The following is a 26,021-nucleotide window of genomic DNA, read 5'->3' as shown; positions in this document are numbered from 1 at the left end:
TTAGTTACTTTATTCATCAGGGGTTGTCACAGCGGAACGAACCGCCAACTATTCCAGAATGTTTTTTTACAACGGATGCCCTTCCAGCCGCATCTCAGTACAGGGAAACACACACACACTCATTCACACACACTCATACACTACGGCCAATTTAGTTTACCCAAGTCACCTATAGCGCATGTGTTTGGACTGTGGGAAAAAAACCGGAGCACCTGGAGGAAACCCAAGCCAACACGAACATGCACGCTCAACACAGAAATGCCAACTGACCCAACCAAACTACATTACCCATAATGACTAGCGGCCGACGCGTTTAAGACGCGCAGGTCCCGTGTAAATAATAGAAGTCCGTTTACTCGCCAGCGTTCAAATTATACGAAAATTACATCTTTAACAGTAAACACACGACGTCGAGGAGACAAATATAAACACCTCTGGTGTAGGTTTAATTTTTGAGAAAGTAATTCAACGTAAATACGTAAAACGAAGTCCCACGACAGAGGCATCCAGCTGGATTAACACGCACTAAAATCACAAGCAGCTGCTAAACTACAAGCAGTTTTAATTTCGTTCATAAACAAACCTCCACAGTAAAAAATACTTTATCACAGAGATGAGTAAACGAGAAGGTAAACACAGCATTTTTACATTACGCTTGCGGTTAAAATGATAGTGTTGAATACCTACATTACTAGCATCGTTTGCTCAATTATTGTGATGCTGTTGTGTAAACAATACTCTGTAAATGTGCTTAAATATATTCATATCTAAATACATCTCTGTTCAGACGAAGGATGTGCCCGAAAACGGAGGACAGAACCAGGTCAGAGATCAGAGGATTGTATGAACCCGAATTCAGTCGTCATTTCTGCATTCAAAGGTGAGAGACACTGATGAGATCTCACATAAAACACTATAGTGCTTTATATATACCTATTAAGGCCTAAGATATTTTTTACATGCATTTTTTATTTTTCTTTGCTATTTGGGCTTATTGGAACCTAATTAGTACTGTTTTGAATTATACTATGGTAAAGTGTGTGAATACAATCACCGGTCACTTTATTAGGTACACCTTGATAGTAACGGATTGGACCCCCTTTTGGCTTCAGAACTATCTTAATCCTTTGTGGCATAGTTTCAACAAGCCACTGCAAATATTCCTCAGAGATTTTGCTCCATATTGACATGATCGCATCACGCAGTTGCTGCTGATTTGTCGGATGCACATCCATGATGTGAATCTCCCGTTCACCACATCCCAAAGGCACTCTATTGGATTGATATCTGGTGACTGTGGAGGCCATTTGAGTACAGTGAACTCATTGTCATGTTCAAGAAACCAGTCTGAGATGATTCATGCTTTATGACATGGTGCGTTATCCTGCTGGAAGTAGCCATCAGAAGATGGGTAAACTGGTCATAAATGGATGGACATGGTCAGCAACAATACTCAGGTAGACTGTGGCGTTGACACGATGCTCAATTGGTACTAATGGGCCCAAAGTGTGCTAAGAAAATCTCGCCCACACTATTACACCACCAGCAGCAGCCTGAACCATTGATAGGCAGGATGGCTCCATGCTTTCAAGGTGTTGAGGCTAAATTCTGACCCAAACATCCGAATGTGGCAGCAGAAATGGAGACTCATCAGAGCAGGCAACGTTTCTCCAATCTTCTATTGTCCAGTTTTGGTGAGTCTGTGTGAATTGTAGCCTCAGTTTCCTGTTCTTAGCTGACAGGAGTGGCACCCGGTGTGGTCTTCTGCTGCTGTAGCCCATCCGCCTCAAGGTTGGACGTGTTGTGTGTTCAGAGATGCTCTTCTGCAGACCTCGGTTGTAACGAGTGCTTATTTGAGTTAATGTTGCCTTTCTATCAGCTGGAACCAGTCTGGCCATTCTCCTCTGACCTCTGGCATCAATAAGGCATTTGCACCCACAGAACTGCCGCTCACTGGATATTTCCTCTTTTTCTGATCATTCTCTGTAAACCCTAGAGATGGTTGTGCGTGAAAATCCCAGTAGATCAGCAGTTTCTGAAATACTCTGAGCAGCCCGTCTCGCACCAACAACCATGCCACGTTCAAAGTCACTTAAATCCCCTTTCTTCCCCATTCTGATGCTCAGTTTGAACTGCAGCAGATCGTCTTGACCATGTCTACATGCCTAAATGCATTGAGTTGCCACCGTGTGATTGGCTGATTAGAAATGCGCGTTAAAGAGCAGTTGGACAGGTGTACCTAATAAAGTGGCCGGTAAGTTTATATTTCATAGTAACCACAACGCTTTGTTATTAAATGCTACAGTTTACTCTAGTATTAACTACATTGAAACTGTGATAAGTACTGTGGCATACTTTCATTTTTACTGTAGTAAACTGCACTGTAAAAAATTCAGGGTTCCACGTAACCGATTTGTGTGAGGACGACATGAAGGAATTAAGTAACTTATTGGTTTTTCACAAATCTAAGTGGATTGGACTTAAAACACTTAAGTTGTCTCCCAAATACAAATACAAATATAATCTATGGTTGTAGAAACTACAGTATGGGGTCATTTGTTCATTGAGTGACAATAGCAACTACATAATCACAACAACAGGTTAATTAAAGTGCTTCACTGTAGTATGGTTCAGATTCAGACTGTAGTATTTACCCCTGTACATTACTAACTGCTATAAATGACACTCTTTGACAGTTTTCCAGCAGGAGCTTGACACCAGATATGATAAATATGAGCGTTTGGTGAAAATCAGCAGAGATGTCACTATTGAGAGCAAGCGGACCATATTTCTTCTGCACAGAGTGGCCAGGTGAGAGATATTACTGCACATGCTGTATTTAAAATGTAGTATGGAAAGTGTGTCCAAAATATGTTGTCACTCTAAATGATCGATTGAAACATAAATGAATTGATTTAGTATATAGAATAGTAACTGGATGTCGTGTAGTTGCATGGATGAATAGAGATAAGAATACTACTAAGAAAACTAGATTCTGTTTATCATGCAGCAATACGCTTCGTCACAGGTGCAAATTCACGGACGTTATATCAAAGGAGATAATTACATCTGTACTTATTTATTTTAAAGGCTCTTTTAGGTAAATTACCATCCTATGTTTCTAATTTATTAACATTTCACACCAACGACCAACACACTAGATCTGGTTCATGTATTCGTCTGATAGTTCCAAGGGTACTGTCAGAACTTGGCAAACGTGCTTTTTCCGTTTACGCTCCTAGGGCTTGGAATGACCTGCAAAATCAGCTCAATCTTAACACTCTTCCGACTCCGAGTACTTTTAAACATCTTTTATACAACATCTTAAAGGACACCTGTAATTGTTTTTTTATGATCTGATGTTTTTATGAACGGTGATTTTGTAATTTTGTGGAATTGTTTTTTTGTGTTTTTTATATGAAACTTTATGTGCTGCCTGCCATCTTGACCAGGTCTCACTGGAAGAAGAGACAGTACTGTCTCAATGTGATCTCCTGGCTAAATAAAGTAAATAATTAAATAAATACACATTCTAAATTCACACTCTAAATTCGCACTCTATAACATCAGAAAGATCCGACCCTTCTTATCTGAACATGCAGCTCAACTCCTTGTTCAAGCTCTTGTTCTCTCCAGACTGGACTATTGCAACTCTCTACTAGCCGGGCTTCCAGCTAACTCTATCAAACCTCTTCATCTGCTCCAGAACGCAGCAGCACGAGTGGTCTTTAATGAACCTAAAAGAGCACGTCACTCCGCTGCTCATCCGTTTGCACTGGCTGCCAGTTGCTGCTCGCATCAAATTCAAAGCTCTGATGTTTGCCTACAAAGCGACTTCTGGCCTTGCTCCTTCGTATCTGCTCTCACTTCTGCAGATCTATGTGCCCTCCAGAAACTTGCGTTCTGTGAATGAACGTCGCCTCGTGCTTCCATCCCAAAGAGGGAAGAAATCACTTTCGCTCTGCCCAGTTGGTGGAATGAACTCCCTAACTGCATCAGAACAGCAGAATCACTCGCTATTTTCAAGAAACTCAACTATTTAGTCTCCACTTCACTTCCTAATCTGCAATTGCCTCTCTGAATATCACACTAACTGTACCCAAAAAAAATAAAAAATAAATACTAATACTACTAATACTTCCCTTCTTAGACTTTACAGACCTGAAACTTGCCTACAGCACTTATTCATTGCTGCTCTCATAGTTGTGTAAATTGCTTCCTTGTCCTCATGTGTAAGTCGCTTTGGATAAAAGCGTCTGCTAAATGACTAAATGTAAATGTAAAATACACAGCCATTGAAATAAAATGATAACATTGGCATTTATTCTATATTAGTTATTGGATAGAGTTCAGTTTAATGATGATTGTTGTTTAATTTAGTTGAATATGAGCAAATCCAGCATTATCAATGTGACATTTGCAGTAAAACTTAAATTCAAATGGAAAGTGTGGAAAAAAGGAATTTATTTTGATTACAAAAACTCATTTGTCATTTAAAGAGACACAATATTACAGATTGTAAATAAGGGGCATGGCAGGACTCTCTAAATGGTTATTTATGTGCATCTGTTTAGTGTTCCAGATGTGGAGGAGATCCTGAATGAGGCCGAGGTGAAGCTGGATGGTGTGAGGCAGAAGATCGGACAGATCGCAGAGGAGCTGAGAGGAGAAGATTTACATCAGTTTCACAGAGCGTTTACTCCAGGTATGGACACGCGCTTACAGTGGTCAGGAGACAGTTATGTTTACACTCTAAGATATGATGTAGGTAAAACATTCACTGGCCACTTTATTAGGTACACCTGTCCAACTGCTCGCTGATGCTAATTTCTAGTCAGTCAATCACTGGGAAGCAACTCAATGCATCTATGCATGTAGGCAAGGTCAAGACGATCTGCTGCAGTTCAAACTGAGCATCAGAAAGGAGAAGAAAGGGGATTGAAGTGACTTTGAACGTGGCATGGTTGTTGGTGCCAGACGGGCTGGTCTAAGTATTTCAGAAACTGCTGATCTACTGGGATTTTCACGCACAACCATCTCTAGGGTTTACAGAGAATGGTCTGAAAAAGGAATTATCCAGTGAGCGGCAGTTCTGTGGGTCCAAATGCCTTGTTGATGCCAGAGGTCAGAGGAGAATGGCCAGACTGGTTCCAGCTGATAGAAAGGCAACAGTAACTCAAATAAGCACTCGATACAACCAAGCTCTGCAGAAGAGCATCTCTGAACACACAACACGTCCAACCTTGAGGCGGATGGGCTACAGCAGCAGAAGACCACACCGGGTGCCGCTCCTGTCAGCTGAGAACAGGAAACTGAGGCTACAATTCACACAGGCTCACCAAAACTGGACAGTAGAAGATTGGAGAAACGTTGCTGCTCTGATGAGTCTCCATTTCTGCTGACACATTCGGATGGTCGGGTCAGAATTTGGCATCAACAACATAAAAGCATGGAGCCATCCTGCCTTGTATCAACGGTTCAGGTTGGTGGTGGTGGTGGTGTAATGGTGTGGGGGAGATTTTCTTGGCACACTTTGGGGTCATTAGTACCAATTGAACATTGTGTCAACACCACAGCCTACCTGAGTATTGTTGCTGACCATGTCCATCCCTTTATGAGCACAGTGTGTCCATCTTTCTGATGACTACTTTTCAGCAGGATAACCCTTCATGTCAAAGCGTGAATCATCTCAGATTGGTTTTTTGAACATGACAATGAGTTCACTGTACTCCAATGGCCTCCACAGTCACCAGAGCTCAATCCAATGGAGCACCTTTGGGATGTGGTGGAACGGGAAATTCATCATGGATGTGCAGCCGACAAATCTGCAGCAACTGTGTGATGCTATCATGTCAATATGGAGCAAAATCTCTGAGGCATGTTTCCAGTACCTTGTTGAATCTTTCAGGAAGGATTAAGACAGTTCTGAAGGCAAAAGGAGATCCGACTCGGCACTAGTAAAGTGTACCTAATAAAGTGGCCAGTAAGTGTACAGTAGGTAGGTTGAACATAAAACAATTAAGTTGTCCCAAAAAATCTCAAGAATTGTGATGTTTCAGCTCCTTTTAAATAAGTCATTTGAACAAGCAGCAAAGTCATTGTTATGAGTGTGTTTGCTGCTGTTGTAGAATTAATTATTGTTTAATAAATTTCTGACAAAATGTTAAAAACAACAACTCTGAAATGATTTGTCGTGACAGGCCTTCATCATCACTCATGTCTCCAAGAATGTTTCCAAGAAGCGTCACTTTGCTTTTCCAGCCATTATTATTCACGTCTTTCATGAAAGAGACACAGAGTCTGCAGACTTCTGAGGGAAGTGTGGATAAGGCAGGGTGGACCGAGCAAATTTATCTTATCATTTTCAGATTATAGTCATCGGGGTCTTTCTCGAGACGTGACCGAGGTCAGATCCTTTCTATTTTTCCTTTATTGCCAGAGCTTTATTGGGTTGATAAAGCCTCTCGGTGCATCTAATGGGTTTGTTTTCACATTAAAGGCCATTAAGGGCTAAATTTGGCACCAATTGCATCAAACAAACCAAACATCAAGCAGTAGGAGATGAACAGTGTAGTGCATAAACAGTAGATAAATAAAGATAAATAAAAACGGTTAATTTGCATATGACTGTTTTACTATTTTGAACATTTATTAATGTATTATATATATATATTAGACTGTAAATACAAAAATATTATGGTGTCTCTTTATAGATAGACAAAAAATAAATAAAAATACACTAAATATTAGACTGTAAATACAAAAATATTATGGTGTCTCTTTATAGATAGACAAAAAATAAATAAAAATACTGTAAATATTAGACTGTAAATACAAAAATATTATGGTGTCTCTTTATAGATAGACAAAAAATAAATAAAAATACTCTAAATATTAGACTAAATACAAAAATATTATGGTGTCTCTTTATAGATAGACAAAAAATAAATAAAAATACACTAAATATTAGACTGTAAATACAAAAATATTATGGTGTCTCTTTATAGATAGACAAAAAATAAATAAAAATACACTAAATATTAGACTAAATACAAAAATATTATGGTGTCTCTTTATAGATAGACAAAAAATAAATAAAAATACACTAAATATTAGACTAAATACAAAAATATTATGGTGTCTCTTTATAGATAGACAAAAAATAAATAAAAATACACTAAATATTAGACTAAATACAAAAATATTATGGTGTCTCTTTATAGATAGACAAAAAATAAATAAAAATACACTAAATATTAGACTAAATACAAAAATATTATGGTGTCTCTTTATAGATAGACAAAAAATAAATAAAAATACACTAAATATTAGACTAAATACAAAAATATTATGGTGTCTCTTTATAGATAGACAAAAAATAAATAAAAATACACTAAATATTAGACTAAATACAAAAATATTATGGTGTCTCTTTATAGATAGACAAAAAATAAATAAAAATACACTAAATATTAGACTAAATACAAAAATATTATGGTGTCTCTTTATAGATAGACAAAAAATAAATAAAAATACACTAAATATTAGACTGTAAATACAAAAATATTATGGTGTCTCTATAGTGACACCATAATATTTTTGTAGGCTTTAAAGCAGGGGTCTCAAACTCAATTTACCTGGGGGCCGCAGGAGGTAAAGTCTGGGTGAGGCTGGGCCGCATAAGGGATTTCACAAAAAAAAAGTCCTCAAATGTCATTATTAACAGTTTTAATTATTTCTTCTGAACATGAAGTGTCCTGAACATTAATAGAACATTGAGTGAAGATTATGAACAGCTCTTCTGAACATGGCATCTTTTGCCTACTTCTTGCTGCCAGAGACTTGACAGCGCTTCTTCTTACAAATCTGAACCACATTTGGCTTTAGAGCGGAAGCAGTTGAGACCCTCAGTATGGCTTGAAGATGATCATCATTAAGTCTAGACCTGTACTTTGACTTATTGAAGTCCTAGGGAAAAAAGTGGGGGAACTCACTCAAAACTTCCATTCCCTCACCTAAAAAAAAAAAGGCGTATATATAAATAAAACACCCCCACCCCACTCCAGTCACATCAGTCTGTACCAGTCTGTATCTACCTATAATATATATAAGATGCAGGGCAGGCACGTGCACACATAGGGCTCAACCTGTGCAGACCACATGCCCTTTTTAGTCTTGCATAGAAAGTGCCCCCGCGACGCGACACACCCTCGGTCCCGCCCTTCAGTAGGCGCGCGATAACACCGCTCTTGAGTACGCGCGCGATAACACCGCTCTTGAGTACGCGCGCGACAACACAGCTGATCAGAACGCGTGCGACAACGCGCATTGAGTGACAAGCGCGCTGTGTACGGATAGAATCAGCGGAGCGGGGAGCGCTCTCTCTCACCGCTCCGCTGAATCTGTCAGTGTACAGCGGTCGGCGCGGGCCACAAAATATTGCACTGAGGGCCGCAAATGGCCCGCGGGCCGCGAGTTTGAGACCCCTGCTTTAAAGGCTGTATATCGGCGCTGGTGGGAGGCGTGCATTAAATTGAGGCCGCAAGCTGAGTGCCTTAGTGAGTCATCCGTGACGATATACAGTTATATCACACTGATACGAGTGTGATATTGTGTTTATACAACAGTTTGACAGCATAATAGTGTATATGAAAAGAAAATCAAACAAAATCCTTTTGTAAGAGAAACTACTTTCTTCCGCCATTCATTCACATCTGCAGCTGACGTCAGAACAGCAGAAACCGCTGCTCATTCACCAACGTCACTTTAGAGCTGGTGTTTGAATGATTCTCTAGCGTGATGTCTAAAGTGATGACAAAACAGCTGATTTTACTCACATTTTAAGATTATAAGGCTAAACGGCATGAAATGCCATCAGTCTACAGAGATTTGCCAGTATTTCTCTGTTGTAATCAAGAGATCACAATAATTATCCCCAACAAAGCCGAAGCAAAGCAAACACTAGCAGATTACTATGGTAAAAGCACAGCACTACAACATATAAACAATAACAGATCGACTTAGAATGTCACTTACCTGTTTAGAAATGATTTGATCAACTAGTTAGAAATTTACAGTTTTTCTCCCCTAAGGACTTATTATGGGGTCTCTGCCGCCATCTTGTGGCAGAATGTCAACCGTCTTTGCTTTGCTCTCTGTTACTCACTAAAGCTAAGCAGGCTTGAGGCTGGTCAGTACCTGGATGGAAGACCACATGCGAAAGCTAGGTTGCTGACAGAAGTGGTGTTTGTGATGCCAACAGGGGGCGCTCAACCTGCGGTCTGTGTGAGTCCTAATGTCCCAGTAAAAAGTGAAGGGGACACTACACTGTCAGTGGGTGCCGTCTTTCAGATGACACTATCAGTTTCCTCATTTAATTTACATTACATGTTTACATCCAGTAAGGTGACCTTTCTGTCAAATTAACCTCCAAAGAAATGTCCAGCAGTGGGAGTCTCCGTCTGAAGCCTGATAAGGGTTATCGGTTTTCCTGTCGGCCTGAGAAAAGCTGCTATTGTGGGAACTCTTTCACATTCACTGATTCACACAGAGTTCATGCGGTTCGACATGGAAAGCGACATTTATGTGTGTTTAATATGATCACAGTGTGAGCAGAGCGACAGATAAGAGTCTTTGATGTTAATTAGCAGTCCGAAAGTAAAGCTTAATCACAGAGTTTTCCATCCTGTCATTATTGATGTTTATACAAGACCTAATCACGCCAAATCACACCAAACTGTGTCTTATTTTGAAAAGAAGCACAAATGGTTTGAGTGCATTAAGCATATATTTTGGAAAGTATATAAGAAGCTTAGTGTAATATCTATTCCTCATTAATAGTTTTTCCTTATTGTTCAAAAAGAGCAGACATGGTCTGTGTGGCATGGCATGGTTAGTATGTGTTAAAATTGTGGGTATTTTCTGGTGAAGTCTTGTATCTTATGAACAGCAAGCGTTGAGGATGCACAGTAATAGGAGACATTATTACATACCTCTTGAATTAATATTGTGAGTGGATTTGTTTAAGGCCAATTTAATGTTCTACTTATTGTTGCAGATTTACTTTGTGCCTTAAGCAACACGGTTTTGTAATACATTTAGTTGATATTATATTGCTGTTGTTGTTATTTAATGTAATTATGTTAGTTAGTGAGTTAGTTAGTTAGTTAGTTAGTTAGTTAGTTAGTTAGTTATTTTATGTTAGTTATTTTATGTTAGTTATTTTATTTAATTTTTTATTTAATTATTATTTTTTTAATGTAACAAAAATTGTTATTATATGTAGTTTTTTAGGTTATTTTTTATTTTATTTTTATATTTATTTAGTTTTTTATTATTTTTATAGTATATTATTTTATTTAATTGATTTATTTTATTGTTTTATTTAATTTTATTTTATATTTTCTTACTTATTTTTCATTTATTTTATTTATTTTTATTTTTTCTTGTTTTTTATTTTTTTTATTTTATCCTAATTTTAAATTGTATTTTATATTCAATTAATTTTTTTATTTATTTTATTTATTTTTTATTTTATTTATTAATATATATTTTATTATTTTTATTTATTCTTAAATGTTTAATTTAATTTTTTGTTTATTTAATTTTGTTTTAAATTGAATATTTTTAAAAAATTTTATTTGAAATTTTATTTAATTATTTTTTATTTCATTAAATTTTTTTATTATTATTATTATTATTTTAATGAATAAAATTATTCTTATTTTATTTAATTTTATGTAGATTTGTTTGGTATTGTTTATGGTTTTTTGTATGTATTTGTTTGTATCATTGTGTTGATACAAGTGCTGGCCATATATTTGTGAAATTTCAGGAAAGTGAGAATTCATTTAATAATTAATAAGGTTTTTAAATGCACTGTTTGCTGATGATGTAGTCAATCTTAGATAAATGTAGATAATCTTTATAGTTTTACAACCTTTCAGTTTATCGTTGTTGAATTATGTGGAAAAGAAGAATTACTACTTTTATTCAACAAGGACACCAGAAATTGTGTAATACTGTGAAAATTATCCATTAAACATCCTTTGGGAAACATTTAAAGGAAAATTTCACAATAACTCTTGACTTATTCTGACTTATTCTGTATATTATAGTGATAATATGAATGACCCTTAGTTGTGTTTTCAGGCATTCAGGAGTATGTGGAGGCTGTTTCCTTCCATCACTTCATCAGACATCGCTCCCTCATCAGCCTGGAGGAGATCAACGCTCGTCTGGTCTTCATCAGAGACAATAATAAGGTATGATATTATATCTAAAATCAACATTTATTCTTCTGTTTCAACATGAACATGTTGTTCTCTGCTGAAACGGACGGGCTACGTCCTGCAGAGCACTTTCACCTCAGTTATCAGATGCTGACAATCGCTCCATCTTCTGCTATTTTTAGACTGCGGGATGTCTGCCTTCTGCGCACGTCTCTGTAAATAAGATATTTTTAGATGCTTTGGTCTAGTTCGAGGGAAAACCTGTTGCTATTGTTTTCTGTGCACATTTCTGTTTTGCTTATGAATAAACTGTTATCGTGTTATCTGTAGCAGTGTTTGATATTAAATATATATATATATATATATATATATATATATATATATATATATATATATATATATATATATATATATATAATATTTTATGCGTTAAATTTCTATTCTTGTATTGATCATTTTTTAGTTAGTCATCAATGCTGTTTTTAACAGTAGATATGCATGCTTTTTCTGCACTACCTGACAACAGTCTTGTCGTCAATCCCAGTTGTAAGAGCAACAAATAATAACTTGACTTCTAGTTGATCAATTGGAAAAAGTTGCAGATTTTGCAGAAGATCTACTGGAACCCACATGGAGCCAAGGTTCTCACAGAAATCAGTCAAGTTTGGTGAAGGAGAAATCATGGTTTGGGTTACATTCAGTATGGGGGCGTGTGAGAGATCTGCAGAGTGGATGATCAACATCAACAGCCTGAGGTATCAAGACATTTGTGCTGCCCATTACAGTACAAACCACAGCAGAGGGACAATTCTCCAGCAGGATAGCGCTCCTTCTCATACTTCAGCCTCCACATCAAAGCTCCTGAAAGCAAAGAAGGTCAAGCTGCTCCAGGATTGGCCAGCCCAGTCACCAGACATGAACATTATTGAGCATGTCTGGTGTAAGATGAAGGAGGAGGCGTTAAAAATGAACTCAAAGAGTCTTGATGAACTCTGGGAGTCCTGCAGAAACGCTTTCTTTGCCATTCCAGATGACTTTATTAATCAGTGATTTGAGTCATGTCAGAGATGTATGGATGCAGTCCTCCAAGCTCATGATGGAGTCAGACACAATATTCATTCTGTCTCCACTGCAGCAGGACTTTATATTCTACACTGGACATTATTTCTGTTCAGTGATGACACTTTAGTCTAAGCAAAGTCAGACCTTACTGTCCTAATGAAATCAGTCAAAATCAAGGCATGATCATATTTTATTGTGCTCAAATAAGCAAAATCTAGAGACTTTTACCTTTCATATGAGCCACTTCTGACACCAAATGATCAACTAGAAGTCAAGTGATTATTTGCTGTTCCTAAAACTTGGATAGGCCACTACTTTTGTCGGTTAGTGTATTAATCTATTAATTTTATGCATTCTTGTAATCATAACACCACTTAAGTGTAAAGTAAAAAAATAGACTCATGTGTTTTACATTTTCAAAGGTAAAAATGTATAATATTGTAATATTCACTATTTGTGAGGTCATACAGCTCCGGATAACTCAAAACAGCGAGCACTTGTCTCTCCTCCATCTTTAAAAGTCTCATGACAACACAAACACTGCTGTGACCTCAGCGGAAACCCCGTCTCTGTTTTCGTTTAATTGAACAATAAAAAAAAAAATGATGTGACTGACAGCACAGTTTTTGTGCACAAATTATCTGCAGGTTTATTTGTTAAAATGCTCAAACCATTAAAAAGGGCACCTCTCAATGCAAAAAAAAGTTAGTAATATATGCAAAGAAAACAAAACTAAATAGTTTACAAATGAAGTTTTGCAAAATAAAATTAAATGACGCAAAGAAAAAGTATTGAACACATGAAGAAAGGAAGGTGTAGTTTGCCAGTGAAAGCCCAGACAGCAGCTGAAATCTCTAAGTAGTTCTTCAGCAAGCCTCTGCCCTTCCTCAGTGTAAATGAACATCAGCTGCTTCAGTCCAACATCTGCATGAGCAGGAGGATGAAGATGAAGCCAGGGTGGACATTTCAGCAAGACAGTGATCCAAAACACAGCCAAGGAGACTCTCAGATGCTTTCAGAGAAAGAAAATCAAGCTGTAGAATGGCCCAGCCAATCACCTGACTTGAATCCAATAGAAAATACAAAATAAAGCTTAGATTTGATAGACGAGACCCACAGAAGCATTAAGATTTTGACATTTTGTTGAAGTCTGTGAGAATCTCTTACCTGAGCAATGCATGTAACTTCATTCTCCACATGAGAGGCGTCTTTAAGATTGCGTCAATTAAAAGCCTTTTATATAAAGTGTTTAACACATTTCTGTAGTTCAGCTCTTTCTCCTGTCATTCCATTGTTATTACACAGAACCCATTTTCAGATTTTTGTGTTTTGTTTTATTTTGATGTTTGTATTGTTTGCGTTTTTACCAATTCCATATCAACCGCTCCTTTAGAAATATCATTCACAGGGAAAAATTGTTCAGAACATATTTCCCCCGCCGTATATGAGCTACTGATCCGCTGATAGATCAGGTGATAGGCGATGATTTCAAGGGCCTCCTTTAATGCTTTTAGAGAGATTTCAAATGCTGTGTTAAAGTGATGTCATCATCACACATCAGCCAATAAGTGTTCGGCTCTTTCTGATAGCTCCGCCCTCAACATGTTATTGGCTGTGGTTTGGGGGGCAGGACAGAGCTGTTGGGTGAAAGTGTTGTTGTCAGATCATGTAGTTTGTGTGTGTTTTGTGTGTGTGAGATGCCCTCTTGTGGATCATTTAGGTAATGTGAACTGCGCAGCGATTTAGGGTGCTTTCACATCTGTAGTTCGCTTCATTTGGTCTGGACCAAGGGTAGTAAATGATACATATTTGCATTTTCTGCCGTCTTTGGGTCGTTTTCACACCACACTGCTGGCTTTGGTCCGAACCAGTTGAAACGAACCAAAATGCAGTCATCTGACAAAATCCACATCTCTCATTGGCCAGATGTTGTTGAACATATTTCCTAAACTGCTTATTGATTGGTCAGAATTCACGTGCGGGAAAATGCCAATGAACTCCCGCAGGTAAACAAAACCGGCAGACACAAAATGTCATTTTTACTCTAGAGGGACGACTGCGCTGGTTGATTGTATGCCTGCTTTAGACAAACTATACATTTGTTATACATATACTATACATTAATTTAGCTAAACTGCGACATGCTCATCTTGCGGAAATATTACCAATGATCCATCAGGTAATGTTTTCCCCCCTCTCTCTCTCTCTCTGTTGGTAAAGCGCTGTCAACAAATATTTTTCCATAATGCACAGTGCATCGGCCTACGGCAGCTGGATTAGTCCAAAAGGCACAGTACTTTTTGCGGTTGGACCTGTTTTAGTACGGATCATATTTTCACCACAAATGAACCGCTTCAGGGTTCGTTTGAAAGCGTACCGAGACCAGCTCTTCAAGCAGGTCTCGGTACGCTTATTTAGTCCGCTTTTGGTGAGCACTCGAGTACGATTGCTGCATTCTCACCTGCCCAAACGAACCGCACCAAAAGGGAAAACGAACTCTAGTGCAATTCAATCGAACTAAATAAGGCAAGTGTGGAAGCACCCTTAAAGACACAAAATCAAGTCATGTAATCTGAACGGTACAGTGATCTGCCATGTTTAAAGTCATGTAGTGGGAACTAGACTTAACTCCTTGTGTATTGTTCAAATTGACTACCCTTTGGTTATGTTTTTGACCTCCATTATAATCACATTTTTTGATTGCAAAAACAGCCCGCAACAACGAAAGCGTAGTAAGTTTGCCACGAGTGTATAATTCAGTTTCAAAAAACTTTTAAAGCATTTTCCCAAAAATATGCATCAAAATAAGATTTGTCAGCAAAAATGATTCCACTTGCTGAAACACGGAGGAAGTTGTGGCTAAATTAAGACTCAAAATCCTCCCAGAGAGGATGAAAACATCCCCAACAGCACACAAGAGTTAATGCGTGTTTGTCTCCTGGTCTCTGTGCTGTAGGCTGTAGGTGAGGGGACGTTTTCCAGTCCATGTGTCCTGACCTTCCAGATCACCCCGACAGATTACCTGCTGGGTGTAGCAGATCTGACGGGTGAACTGATGCGCATGTGCATCAGCAGCGTGGGGAACGGAGACATGGACACACCATTCCAGCTCAGCGGATTCCTGCGCCAAATCCACGACGGCTTCTCTTTAATTGGCAACACGGGGCCCTATGAAGTGTCCAAGAAGCTGCACACGCTCCGCCAGAGCCTGGGGAAGGTGGAGGACGCCTGCTACACCCTGCGCGTCCGCGGATCTGAGATCCCCAAACACATGCTGGCGGACGTCTTCTCCAGCAGGGCGGCACACATCGATCCTGATGACGCCATGGCTTGAGAGATGGAGGTGTTTATTGTATCGTGGGAGTGTTTCAGGACTCCTGCTTCTGTATCTGATTCAGTGCTTGCTTGTTGTTTTTTCGTGACAATTTTCATGCGGTTTGCACGATGTTTAAAAGGATAATTCAGCCAGAAATGTAAATTCGGTCATCATTTATTCTCCCTTTCTGTTTCTGTTGAACACCAAGGAAGATATTTTTAAAAATGATAGAAGCTATATTATTGTGGGAGTGTTTTAGGACTCCGGTTTCTGTATTTGATTCAACGCTTGCATGTTGTTGCTTCGCTCCTGGATTCCGAGCTGCTATTTTCATGCAGTCGTACAATTTAAAGGGATAGTTCAGCCAAAATGAAGATTGTTTATTCACTCTTCACTTCTGTTCCTTTCTGTTTCTGTTGAGCACCAAAGAGGATAGTTTGAAAAATGTTGGAAAGCTGTAACCATTGACTTGCTTAGTATTTTTTCAGTCAGTGGTTTTCAGCTTTCTTCTAAATATCTTCTCTTGTGTTTAGTAGAATAAATTAACTAGTGCTGTTAAAAGATTAATCACAATTAATTTCATCCGAGATAAAAGATTGCGTTTACATAATTTATTTGTGTGTGTGTGTGTGTGTATGTGTGTGTATATGTGTGTGTATATATGTATATAAAACAAGATTAATTTGCTTACCTCATTGGCAGATTATTTTACTTGTTTTAAGGAAAAACTCACTTAATATTGGCATATTATTTCTCAAAACAAGACAATATGTTTTGCTTGTCTAGAAAAATATTTCTTCATTTAGAAATTTGGACTAGAAACAAGTTTGGACTAAAACCTAAGCAAGAAAAGCATTTTTTGAAGTGTGTGTGTGTGTGTGTGTGTGTGTGTGTGTGTGTGTGTGTGTGTGTGTGTGTGTGTGTGTGTGTGTGTGTGTGTGTGTGTGTGTGTGTGTGTGTGTGTGTGTGTGTGTGTGTGTGTGTGTGTGTGTGTGTGTGTGTGTGTGTGTGTGTGTGTGTGTGTGTGTGTGTGTGTGTGTGTGTGTGTGTGTGTGTGTGTGTGTGTGTGTGTGTGTGTGTGTGTGTGTGTGTGTGTGTGTGTGTGTGTGTGTGTGTGTGTGTGTGTGTGTGTGTGTGTGTGTGTGTGTATATATGTATATGTGTGAGAATATATATATATATATATATATATATATATATATATATATATATATATATATATACACACACACATAAAATGCAAAAATATACAAAATATATTCACATATATAGTTATTTATAATTTGTATTATATATAATTTTTTGTATAAATAAAAATATAAACAAATATTTTATTATACATATAGGCATGTGTATATTTATATGCACAAAAGTATAGTACACACATGATTTTTGTAAATATGAACTTTTAATTTGGATGCAATTAATAGTTTGACAGCACTAAAATAAACTCTTCAAGGTTTATAACCACTTGAGGGAGAGTAAATAGTGAAAAAATGTTCAGTTTTGGCTGAACTTTATCTCTAACTTGTTCTTTCCTGGATGTTAGAAATATGTTTAATTTGGTTTTTCAGTCAAACGGTCAATAAAAGTGTTTTGGTACAAACTTGTGTCTGTGTTGATGCAGCTGAACTCTTCACATCTGGAGGATCATTTTACAACGGATCACTTATTAATTGTTCAAATAAACCAGTTGTTTTATTCTTTTGTGATCTTCTGTTGTTGTGTTATTTAAATTTTAGTTATGAAAATCCGTCCTCATTTGCTGAACCTGATTGAGTTTCTTCTGTTAAATCCATTCACTCATTTTCTTGTCGGCTTAGTCCCTTTATTAATCCGGGGTCGCCACAGCAGAATGAACCGCCAACTTAACCAGCAAGTTTTTACACAGGGGATGCCCTTCCAGCCGCAACCCATCTCCGGGAAACATCCACACACACACTTATACACTACGGACAATTTAGCCTACCCAATTCACCTGTACCGCATGTCTTTGGACTGTGGGGGAAACCGGAGCACCCAGAGGAAACCCACTCGAAGGCAGGGAGAACATGCAAACTCCACACAGAAACACCAACTGAGCTGAGGTTTGAACCAGCGACCCAGCGATCTTCTTGCTGTGAGGCAACTACCTACTGCGCCACTGCCTCGCCCCTGTTAAATCCAAAAGAAGATATTTTGAAGAATGCTAGATGGCACCCAATTACTTCCATAGGTCAATAGGTGCAACCAGCATTTTTCAAAATATCTTCTTTTGTGTTCAAAAGAAAGAAACTCGTAAGGGTTTAAAACCACATGAGGGAGAAAAATTGAAATAATATCCTTTTTTTTGCATGAACTGTCCCTTTAAAATGACCAATTTGTAATAAAGTGTAGAGCTATGTTTGTTGTGATTACCATTTGTATAACCAAAATATCACAGATAAGCCATGGTTCGTGTTCCAAAATGGTGAATCTGTGGTTGCAATTGTTAAAATACAACAACCATGTTTTTTTGGCTTTGTATGCGGTAACCACACACAAAAATAGGGCGACATGGTGGCTCAGTGGTTAGCACTGTCGCCTCACAGCAAGAAAGTCACTGGTTTGAGTCCCATCTGGGCCACTTGCCATTTTTGTGTGGAGTTTGCCTGTTCTCCACGTGTTTGCATGGGTATCCTCTGGTTTTCTCAGGTTCCTTCCTTGCCACAGTCCAAACACATATAGGTGAATTGAATAAACTAAATTGGCCAAAGTGTGTGTGAAGGAGTGTGTGTGTGTGGATGTTTCCCAGTACTGGGTTGCAGCTGGAAGGGCATCCACTGTGTAAAACATATGCTGGAAGAGTTGATGGTTCATTCCACTGTGGTGACCCCTGATAAATAAAGGAGCAAGCCGAAGGAAAATGAATGTATGTTTTTAAGGGAAATTTTTAAGGGCATTTTTAAGGGACCATTACATGATTTGCAATTAAATGTATTACATTATAATTATAAAACAAATGCATATTTATTAACAAATTCCTATTTATTTACAGAACATATTTGCAATATTTGCTTGCTTGTAAAATCTTTTAAAACTTTACTTATTCAGACTTCAACTACTTCAAACTGAAAGGATTCAATCTTTTAAAACAGCTTCATGGTTTCCGTTCAGGTTTCAACATTGAAGTTTCTCTTTTCTTCTGAGTTAAATCTATTATAAATATATAACAAAACACAATTCAATTTGTTTAATTGACAAATAACCAGATCAAGCTTCTTTCTCAGCTGTTGAAATAATGATGGATGTAAGTCTTCTTGTGCTCAATAGACATAAATAAACGAAAAAAGCGAGATTATAAACCAGTGCATCTTTTACAAATAATATTATCTTTTCCCCTTCATTCATGTCCATTAAAATTGCACGTTAAATGCTGACACATAGTGGCCATCCTGACCAACTGCACTGCACCACAATAAAAATGAACATTATCAAGACAGATGAAGGCATTTAGTGATTTATTGTAAATTATATATACATTTTTTTTTATCTATACCATAGTAAAATATATTATACTGTATATAATATAGTATTTAAACACTTTGTTTATGAATGCTCTATCGTATTGGAAAACTGATTGTAATGGCGGTCTATTTCTTCCAGTTCTCCACCATTTCCATTTCCACCATTGACTCGGCACAAAGGATTTGACGCGTAAAACCACAAACTTGCAATTACTGAAAAAATTAATGCAGATATGATTCCTTGGATTTACTCATTTTTTTACGTTAAGTGGTTGTAAACACTTTATTTGTGTTGAATTTAAACAAACAAATTAAGTTGAACAATCATTCATTCATTTTCTTGTCGGCTTAGTCCCTTTATTAATCCGGGGTCGCCACAGCAGAATGAACCGCCAACTCATCCAGCAAGTTTTTACACAGTGGATGCCCTTCCAGCTGCAACATGCAAACTCCACACAGAAACGCCAACTGAGCCGAGGTTCGAATCAGCGACCTTCTTGCTGTGAGGCAACAGCACTACCTACAGCGCCACTGCCTCGCCCTTAAGTTGAACATTAGTAAACTTAATTTGTTTGTTGAAATTCAACACAAATAAATTGTTTGCAACAGTTCTGCATGCAACACTTTTTTTCAGTAATGCAACAGTTAACTTTTCGTTTGTCAGGAACAACAAAAATCAAAAAACAAACGGAAGAACTATTTACACTTTACTAAGCTTCAATATAAATATGGTTTCGAAGAACAGTCAAAAGACTGTCTAGCATCAAGCCCCTTCCTTCTTTTATTTATTTATTTATTTTATTATAGCTTTGAAACATTACATAAAGTAATAATACAACAATTTGTATATTTACTATATTCAAAAACATTACTATAGTAACAACAGCAACAACCAAAAATGATTATGCAAAAACAGAACAGGAGAGAGAAAAAAAATTACACAATTAAAAAATTATAATAATAATAAAAAATAAAATAATCTTACAAAATACTTCTATACATATAAACAAAAATAATAACTTAGGATACAAATCTTCATTTTTACATAAATGGTTTCAAAAAAACATATATTTTGTTACAGATTTGTTTTATGATAATAGAAACATACTATCTTATGAGGATTTTATGAAGATACATAACTTTCCAATTCCTTTAAAAGAATTCCACCAAGTGATTAAAGCCCCTACATTTTTTTCCCTGTTGCTTAGTAAGCTTAGTAAGTTTTTGTTATGTTTATTATTGAATATAGGCTGAGGGAATAGTGTATTGAATAAGCTAAATTGGCTGTAGTGTATGAGTGTGTGTGAATGAGTGTGTATGGGTGATTTCCAATATTGGGTTGTGGCTGGAAAGGCATCTGCTGCATAAAACATGCTGGAATAGTTGGCAGTTCATTCCACTGCGGCAACCCCTGATAAATAAAGGACTAATGCGAAGAAAAATAAATGAAGGAATAGTGTATTTTTTAGAACTCAACAAATATCTTTATGGACAGTATACAGAAATTAAATTGAGATTAAAGTTTGTATTTATTTAATTGTTTATTTCATATATATGGCTTTGTGTTTTATAAAATATGAGTGCATAGATAGAAAGCATTTTGATTGAATGTAGTGGGCTGCTCTGGCCCAAAATGCCAGGGCCGATTTTTTTGCCTCAGTCCAGCCTTGTTGCTTACGCATACATGTGACGTATGGCATTATTAAACATATGAAACGTCATATACATAATATAATATCACAAAGTAAACATATTAAATGCTGTATTAAATAGCAATAACTATATATCTCAAAACAAATAGTATAATATTATAAAAAAAATATTACAAATCTCTTAGTGCTCTTTATGGCTCTAACACTGATAAACTGTAATATTGTAGTATACTTTAGTTTTCACCACAGTAAACTATGTTGTATTGTGGCATAATATAGCCCATAGTTGGAGAAAACTACAGTATTGTGTCATTTGTTTATATTACAGTATAATTACCCCTGCAGACTCATTCTAGTATTCTAAAAATATAGTATTTTTTACTATTATTTTACTCATTTTTATTATTTGTTTTTATTTTTATTTTACTTGTTTCTTTTATTCTTGTTTATGTAAAGCACATTGAATTGCCACTGTGTATGAAATGTGCTATATAAATAAACTTGCCTTGCCTTGCCTTAATAAAAATAGAGTATACAGCAAAATTGATTGCAGTTTATCAGTTCACTATAGTTAATTATGCTGTTTAAGTAAATGACTGTAGTATTCTTTATGTGGGATGCGTTTGGTCACTTTTCGTAGTCCATCTCATTTATATTTTTTGATGGTTTTGCAAATTAACTATTAATATTAAGTCTATTATTAGAAAATCTATTTTGTTTTGTATTCTTTTTATATGTTTCTGTGTGCTTAGTGTGTCAGATTTGTAATACAGATTAATCCCAAAACAATTAGGACATCTCAACTGCTGAAAAAGACAATTAATACACTGTGCATGATTCATTTTTATTGATAACTCTCTTGTATGTATACTGTTTTATGTATAACTTTGTACTGCTCTGTTTAATCAATAAAAAAAAAATAAAAAAATGTTTCAGGTCATTATGCAGACATTAGAAAGAAGCCTCGTTTACTGATTTCAGCCCTCATAAAAATATCTATACACTCACTGGCCACTTTATTAGGTACACCTTTCTTACTGCTCGTTAATGCAAATTTCTAATGAGCCAATCACATGGCAGCAACTTAATGCATTTAGGCATGTAGACATGGTCAAGATGTCTTGATGATCAAGAGGTGATTTAAGTGACTGAACGTAGCATGGTTGCTGGTGCTAGATAGGCTGCTCTGAGTATTACAGAAACTGCTGATCTACTGGGATTTTCACGCACAACCAGCGGCATTCAGATGGTCAGGTCATAAATTGGCATCAACAACATGAAAGCATGGATCCATCCTGCCTCGTATAAATGGTTCAGGCTGGTGATGGTGGTGTAATGGTGTAGGGAAGGTTTTCTTGGCACACTTTGGACTCATAAGTGCCAACTGAGCATCGTGTCAACACCACAGCCATGAGTATTGCTGCTGACCATGTCCATCCCTTAATGACCACATTCTGATGGCTACTTCCAGCAGGATAACCTGTCATGTCATAAAGCGTGAATCATCTCAGACTGGTTTCTTGAACATGACAATGAGTTCACTGTACTCAAATGGCCTCCACAGTCACCATATCTCAATCTAATAGAGCACCTTTGGGATGTGGTGGATAGAGATATTGGCATCATGGATGTGCAGCTGACAAATCTGCAGCAACTGCGTGATGCTATCATGTCAATATGGACCAAAATCTCTGAGGAATACTTCCAGTACCTTGTTGAATCCATGCCACGGAGGATTAGGGCAGTTCTGAAGGCAAAAGATGGTCCAACAGACTACCAGTAAGGTGTACCTAATAAAGTGGCCAGTGAGTACATATTCTAGTACTCATTTATAGTAAACACTTTTTATATAACTATAGTGATATACTGTAGTATAAGTGATGAACTGATAAATATTGTAGTATACTTCAGTTTTTACTACAGTAACTGTGGTGTATTGTAGTATATACCCTATAGTTGTTTAACACTATTGAGTGATTTGTTTATATTACCATAGTTGTTTTTTACAATGGCAATTGCCGCAACAGATTACATAAAGTACTTTACTATATTATGGTTCTGTAGTGTTTATCTTAAATTACTATAGTATTTTGTCATGTGGAAGTGGTTTACTGGGTCTAAAAGTCATGAGCTCAGATGTTAATTCGATTAGTCTGCTTCAGTAGGAGGCTGTGATTCTGAGGCTGTGAGCAGTTTAGCTCAATTAAAGCATTATGAGACCAACACAGGCCTCAGATCAGACTCTGTATTGACTGTAGAGCTGGACACAAAGAGCTGTTCTGTTCATTCACCGAGAGAGACAAACACAGGGAAACACACACACTCACAACAGGAGCTCTGTGTGTCCTCGCTCTAGATTACACCACAAACACATCTGATGACTGATTGTAATTCTCCACGATGACTGAGTGAAAATGAGTGCATGCATACATTTACTATTATTACAGCATATGTCAATCTGCTGTTTACAGTTTATAATTAAAGAGACTCATAGACATGGGACAGTAGATGGCAACATTATTAGCCCTCCTGGAATTTTCTTTTTCCCCAAAAGTAATGACTTTCACCAACATGAAAATATACGAGGAAATACTGAGAAAAATGTCATTGCTCTGTTAAACATCACTTGAAAAATGTTTAAAAAATATATCAAATTTCACAGGAGCTGATCATTTTGTCTTCAAGCTACCAATAACTACCAATTTCGATGCATATTTTAAAATATACAGTATTTTGTATATATTTGCTGGGTCAATAAAGTGAATATATTTATTATTTATTCGCTTATTTGAGCACAATAAAATATGATCATGTCTTGATTTTGAATGATTTGATTAGGACAGTAAGGTCTGACTCTGCTTAGACTAAAGTGTCATCACTGAACAGAAATAATGTCCAGTATAGAATATAAAGTCCTGCTGCAGTGGAGACAGAATGAATATTGTGTCTGACTCCATCATGAGCTTGGAGGACTGCATCCATACATCTCTGACTCAAATCACTGATTAATAAAGTCATCTGGAATGAAGAAGAAAGCGTTCAGCAGGACTCCCAGAGTTCATCAAGACTCTTTGAGTTCATCTTCAATGCCTCCTCCATCATCTTACCCCAGACATGCTCAATAATGTTCATGTCTGGTGACTGGGCTGGCCAATCCTGGAGCAGCTTGACCTTCATTACTTTCAGGAGCTTTGATGTGGAGGCTGAAGTATGAGAAGGAGCGCTATCCTGCTGGAGAATTGTCCCTCTCCTGTGGTTTGTAATGTAATGGGCAGCACAAATGTCTTGATACCTCAGGCTGTTGATGTTGATCATCCACTCTGCAGATCTCTCGCACGCCCCCATACTGAATCTAACGCCAAACCATGATTTCTCCTTCACCAAACTTGACTGATATCTGTGAGAATCTTGGCTCCATGTGGGTTCCAGTAGGTCTTCTGCAGTATTTGTGTTGATTGGGATGCAGTTCAACAGATGATTCATAGGAAAAATCGACCTTATGCCACTTTTTCCAACTAGAAGTCAAGTTATTATTTGTTACTCCTACAAATGGGATCCACGACAAAACTTTTGTCAGGTAGTATACATTAGCTTAAAGGCTATAAGGGATTTTAAACACTGCAATTATTATCCACTGATACAAATCAACATTTGTTCAGTTTATTTAAATCATTAGTTTTTGCTGATTTTACACAAGTGTGTATGCATCGCTATTTCGGACATCATTTACATAATCAACTTCAAACCTAATAATACATTTCTGTTTTCTGAAATGTTTTGCATTTTCTTTATAATTATTTATCCTCTGTTTGGCAGTTTATTAATAAAATGTCTCCAAAAGTGAAGCTTGTCCATCAGATATCATTGGGTTGACTTGAGTTCACCTCGAGTGAATCAAGAATCAGTGAATCAAAGGAGTCAAATTCCAGCAGACGTCACCGACCGAATCTCCTTCTCCACAACCGTCCACATAACGGGACAAAGTGCGCCTCTGCTCCGCCTCTCGACTGCTGCTTGACAACCGTCTGCTATGGCCTCTCTTTTCCTCTGGATATTAAAAATAACATGAAGAAAACACTCGAGACATCCTAAACAGACGGAAAAACGACGAACTTTCTTCAGGATTGCTTTGCGGAGTTTTTCCTCTCACAGGAAACTCGCCTTTTAAGTCTCATCGGTGACTTTTGAGGGGGTATTTTAGTGAAGGGTTGATTAAGATTGTATAAATGACAACTTGCGGAATATCGGATGGAAAGCGTGAAGTTATAATTCAGATTTCTGTTGGAAAGTGAACGGCGTCCGGTGCACGCGCAAAAAGCGCACGCGCAGCCCAACGGAGGATGACCCGCGTCGCGTTTGGAGTTGAACTAAAGTAAAAAACTAAGTAAATAACCAAGTAGTTTCGGGGATTTACCAGTGTTAAACCACCATGATGTTCGCAGGAATGGTCAGGGTGGAAAACACCTCAAAAACGCTCAAAACTGACATAGACTCTCCATGTCACCGGTGTGCTGTGAGGACAGGTAAGACAAAACTGCGATTATTGTTCATATGTACAACGAAATAGCGTGATATTGTGTACAAGTGATTTATCGAAGTTGAAAACAATGATTAAATTTTCACTTCAGTTGTTTTGGATCCGTTTTTTTACTTGACGTTTATTTGTACATTGATTTTACTAGCAATTTGCTAGCAATACTAGCAAGTTTTGAGCGGAATTAGTCTCAACAGTTATTTTTTTATTAACATTAAATCTAACAACATCAGAAAACCCTACTAAATATAACATTTGACATGATTTAATGCAATCATACACTGTTTATAGATAATTTTAGCATGATATTTAAAAAAAATCGATGTATATGGTATTCATACACATGTATATCTACATCCCTTGAACAGGGTTGGTTCAAATGCATTTTAAAATACAGTACCAAGTATCTTAATTTTGTGGTGTATCAAATTAAACCACAACATACAGCACTCACAACATGTATCAAAATAAAATACAGTATTTTATATTTAAAAAAATACTACAAAACACTTTTACAATAGAGCATGACATTTATTTGCAAATCTTTCACCAATTAGACCTATTCGATCAATCCCTTCCCTGAGTTAGTGAAGTAATCAATGTTTGATAGCAAATGCAGATGCAGCCAGTAGAATTGCCATCATCTCTGTACAATGATCATTCAGCCTCTTAATATTTTAAAAGGGTGTTAAATAGTTTATTAAAAAAATTGTTCACAGAATTTTTCAGATTTTCTTAACT

At 37.0% G+C, this 26,021-nt stretch overlaps 2 protein-coding genes and 1 long non-coding RNA gene across 3 annotated transcripts in view; 2 read left to right on the top strand and 1 right to left on the bottom strand.

The window, feature by feature from the left end:
* The window catches only part of LOC147841212 (uncharacterized), a 1,204,737-nt gene that overhangs the window by 340,093 nt on the left and 838,623 nt on the right, over positions 1-26,021 (bottom strand). The gene's annotated exons all lie outside the window — the stretch shown is intronic.
* Positions 396-16,177, top strand: tsnax (translin-associated factor X). The gene is given in 6 exon segments (NM_001030104.1): positions 396-629; positions 788-880; positions 2,697-2,811; positions 4,575-4,705; positions 11,152-11,264; positions 15,250-16,177. Coding segments are annotated over 6 exon segments (846 nt in total). The 5' UTR covers positions 396-613; the 3' UTR covers positions 15,628-16,177.
* Positions 25,094-26,021, top strand: part of disc1 (DISC1 scaffold protein) — a 92,686-nt gene continuing 91,758 nt past the window's right edge. The window contains 1 exon segment of the mRNA NM_001142263.1: positions 25,094-25,269. Within this exon segment, the coding sequence (NP_001135735.1) occupies positions 25,176-25,269 (94 nt within the window). The 5' untranslated portion in view covers positions 25,094-25,175.

The sequence above is a fragment of the Danio rerio genome, chromosome 13, assembly GCF_052040795.2.
Source record: "Danio rerio strain M-AB ecotype USA chromosome 13, GRCz13ab, whole genome shotgun sequence".
Lineage (NCBI taxonomy): Eukaryota > Metazoa > Chordata > Actinopteri > Cypriniformes > Danionidae > Danio > Danio rerio.
The sequence above is the reverse complement of the archived record's forward strand: the minus strand, read 5'-3'. Positions and strand labels throughout refer to the sequence as shown.